The 3,055-nt window shown below is 46.3% G+C and overlaps 1 protein-coding gene across 1 annotated transcript; it reads left to right on the top strand.

The window, feature by feature from the left end:
* The first annotated feature begins 951 nt into the window (after positions 1–951).
* LOC147347193 (olfactory receptor 10C1-like) lies at positions 952–2,460 on the top strand. The gene has a single exon (XM_086370510.1). The coding sequence runs from the start codon at positions 1,202–1,204 to the stop codon at positions 2,135–2,137; it is 936 nt and encodes a 311-aa protein (XP_086226636.1). The 5' UTR covers positions 952–1,201; the 3' UTR covers positions 2,138–2,460.
* The last annotated feature ends 595 nt before the right edge of the window (positions 2,461–3,055 follow it).

Here is a 3,055-nt window from a genome sequence, read left to right as displayed (position 1 = left end):
AATACATGATTTATTTGTGACCTTAGCTGACTCTAGCATCTGAGGATATTGGACTATTTTTCTGTGCTTGTGTTTAGAAATGTACTATGTTAGTGTGTGGATCTGTGAAGTTTACACGTGTGGCTTGGGTTTTTGCATACATATTAAGATAAATAGAGATGAGGTTTGAGGGCTGTAAAATGCAAAAATAAGCAACCAGGAAGGACCTTGTCATCTCCTTCCTGAGTATCTTTAAAAACTAGAGCGATTCTCACTCCTTTGGATAATTAACAGTTTAACTGCCTATAAGAGAGAGAATCTTTCCAATTTCTTCTCTCCCCTTTGAAAACCATGAAATTTATCTCATTGCCATTAGATAGGAAACTGAGAAAAAAAATAGAGAAAGGTTGAGTGGATCTGGTAACTGAAGAAAGAGTTGAAGTTGGGGGGCGGGGGGTGGGGAACTATACGTAAATTGTGTGAGAGGGGAGACAAATTGAGAGGCATGGAAAAAGGAAACATGTGAAAGAAGGAAAGTAAAAGACAAAATAGAAGGACTCAAAAAGGAAAAAACACAGAGAAAATTCCGACTAAATTGGGATTTTTCATGCCCTCCCTGAACATGGAACACATCTAACTTTGAGGAGGGAAATATCTGCTGGGAGGGAAAATTCTGTCCCCAGCACTGTGGGAAGGATGAGCAAGGGAGAAAAGAGTAAAAAGGAGGCTAGAATGATCCAGCCCTCATCCCTGGAGTAACTGAAAACAGAATTCAGTGTGTTGTTATGAAAGGCGGGCACCACCAGGGAGAAGTCAGGTGAGGGAGTTAGGCACAGAGCCGCACTATTCACCCAGGGTTCCAAGAGCCAGCAAGAGTCTAATATGGACTCAAGGCTGTGCTGCCTCAAAGGCCATGAAAGTCTAAAAGACAGAAGTTCCAATGCTTTGCTCAGATACAAGAAGAGGTCATCTTTTTTAAAATTTCAAATTTTGAAACAGGGTTTATTTCTTTTTAATTGTTGGCCAGACCCTGTGTCACGTGAGATCTTAGTTCCCCTACCAGGCATGGAACCCGTATCCCCTGCACTGGAAGGAGCAGTCTTAACCACCTGACCGACAGAGAAGTCCCAACAAGACGCCATCTTTGCCCACCTCACAATTCCATAATTGCAACTTTCCCTCGCCATTTCTTTCGTCCTTCATCAGAAGGGATTTGAGCAGGATGTCTACAAACACCTCCGTGGTGACCGAATTCATTCTTGTCGGTTTCTCCCGCCTGGCCGACCTCCAGGGCTTACTCTTCTCCTTTCTCACCGTCTACCTGCTCACCGTGGCTGGCAACCTCCTCATCGTGCTGCTGGTCTCTGCTGACGCTGCCCTCCAGACCCCCATGTACTTCTTCCTTCGAAACCTCTCAACCCTGGAGATCGGCTACACGTCTGTCACGGTCCCCCTGCTGCTTCACCACCTCCTGACCGGTCAGCGCCACATCCCTTGCTCTGGTTGTGCTCTCCAGATGTTCTTCCTTCTCCTTTTTGGTGCCACGGAGTGTTGCCTCCTGGCAGCCATGGCCTATGACCGCTACGCCGCCATATGCCAACCCCTTCGCTACCCACTGCTGCTGAGCCAAGGGACATGCCTGTGTCTAGCTGGGTCAGCGTGGGCCTGTGGGGCACTGGTGGGCCTGGGCCACACCTCCTTTGTCTTCTCCTTGCCCTTCTGTGGCCCCAAGGCCATCCCACACTTCCTCTGTGAGATCCAGGCTGTCCTGCAGCTGGTATGCGGGAACACCTCTCTCAACGAACTGCAGATTATCCTGGCCGCTGCTCTCCTCATCCTCTGTCCCTTTGGCCTCATCCTGGGTTCCTATGGGCGTATCCTGGCTACTATCTTCCGGATCCCGCCTGCTGCTGGCCGCCTCAAAGCCTTCTCCACCTGCTCCTCCCACCTGGTGGTGGTGTCCCTTTTCTATGGCACCGCCATCTTTATCTACATCCGGCCTAAGGCCAGCTATGATCCCGCCAGTGACCCTCTTGTCTCCCTCTTCTATGCTGTAGTCACCCCCATCCTCAATCCCATCATCTACAGCCTCCGGAATGCTGATGTCAAGGCTGCCCTAAAGAGAACCATCCAGAAAATAGGGCCGGCAGGGATTTGACAAAGGGTTGCTGATGATGACCCCCATTTCCAGTCAGCCCCAAATCACCAAAGATCAAAGGGAGAAGAGGCGTGGTTCTTGGGAGAGGGCAGCTTGTCAAAAAGAAAATGTTACCTTAAAGAACTACTGGAGTCAAACGCCTCCTCCAACTTCAGCAACCCACGCACGCACAAGCACGCAAACACTATTCTGCCTTCTCCTAAGAAACAGGAAATATTTAGGATGGAGGATTAACTCTACAAGCAGAGCAAGTTGACAATTGGGAAAATGTTGCAAATTGTCATCCTCACCAATGAAGGTAATAAAATTTCCAACCAGAGTAATGATCCTTGAAGTTATTTGACATTTGTACATTCTAAGGTAAGGCATTTATTCTCTGAGTGGTCCTGCTCCTTAGTACTTTTCACACATAATTATACCTAAGTAAATCTATCACCAGGTAGAAAGGAAAGCCCTTAAGAAGTGAGAGCAATGAAAAAAGTTTCAATAAAGGTAAGTTCTTATGAGAATCGGACTTCCCTGGGGGCTCAGCTGATAAAGAATCCGTCTGCAATGCAGAAGACCTGGGTTCCATTCATGGGTTGGGAAGATCACCTGGAGAAGAAATAGCTACCCACTCCGGGAGTGGTTAAGAGAATAGATTATAATGTCTGTAATTCAAGATCATAATTTTTCCAAGTGATTACCTGTGTGATAACAGGAGAACTATATCATCACTCTGAGCCTTAATCTATTTATCCATAAAATTTGCATAATAATAGAGTATTTCTTTGGGTTTGTTGAGGATTTATAGACTTGTTAAATAGCCAAATTCAATGTCTCACACAAAATAGTGTCTCCATAAATGGTTTTATTAGAGAGTCAGACAGATCTGTACAGAGGATAATATCCATTGCACATTGGGCACCTTTGCTGGGA

The sequence above is a fragment of the Bos grunniens genome, chromosome 23 (genome assembly GCF_055505025.1).
Source record: "Bos grunniens cultivar Pamir isolate PY7600 chromosome 23, Bosgru_T2T1.0, whole genome shotgun sequence".
Classification (NCBI taxonomy): Eukaryota; Metazoa; Chordata; class Mammalia; order Artiodactyla; family Bovidae; genus Bos; species Bos grunniens.
This window is presented reverse-complemented; position numbering and strand designations above follow the sequence as displayed.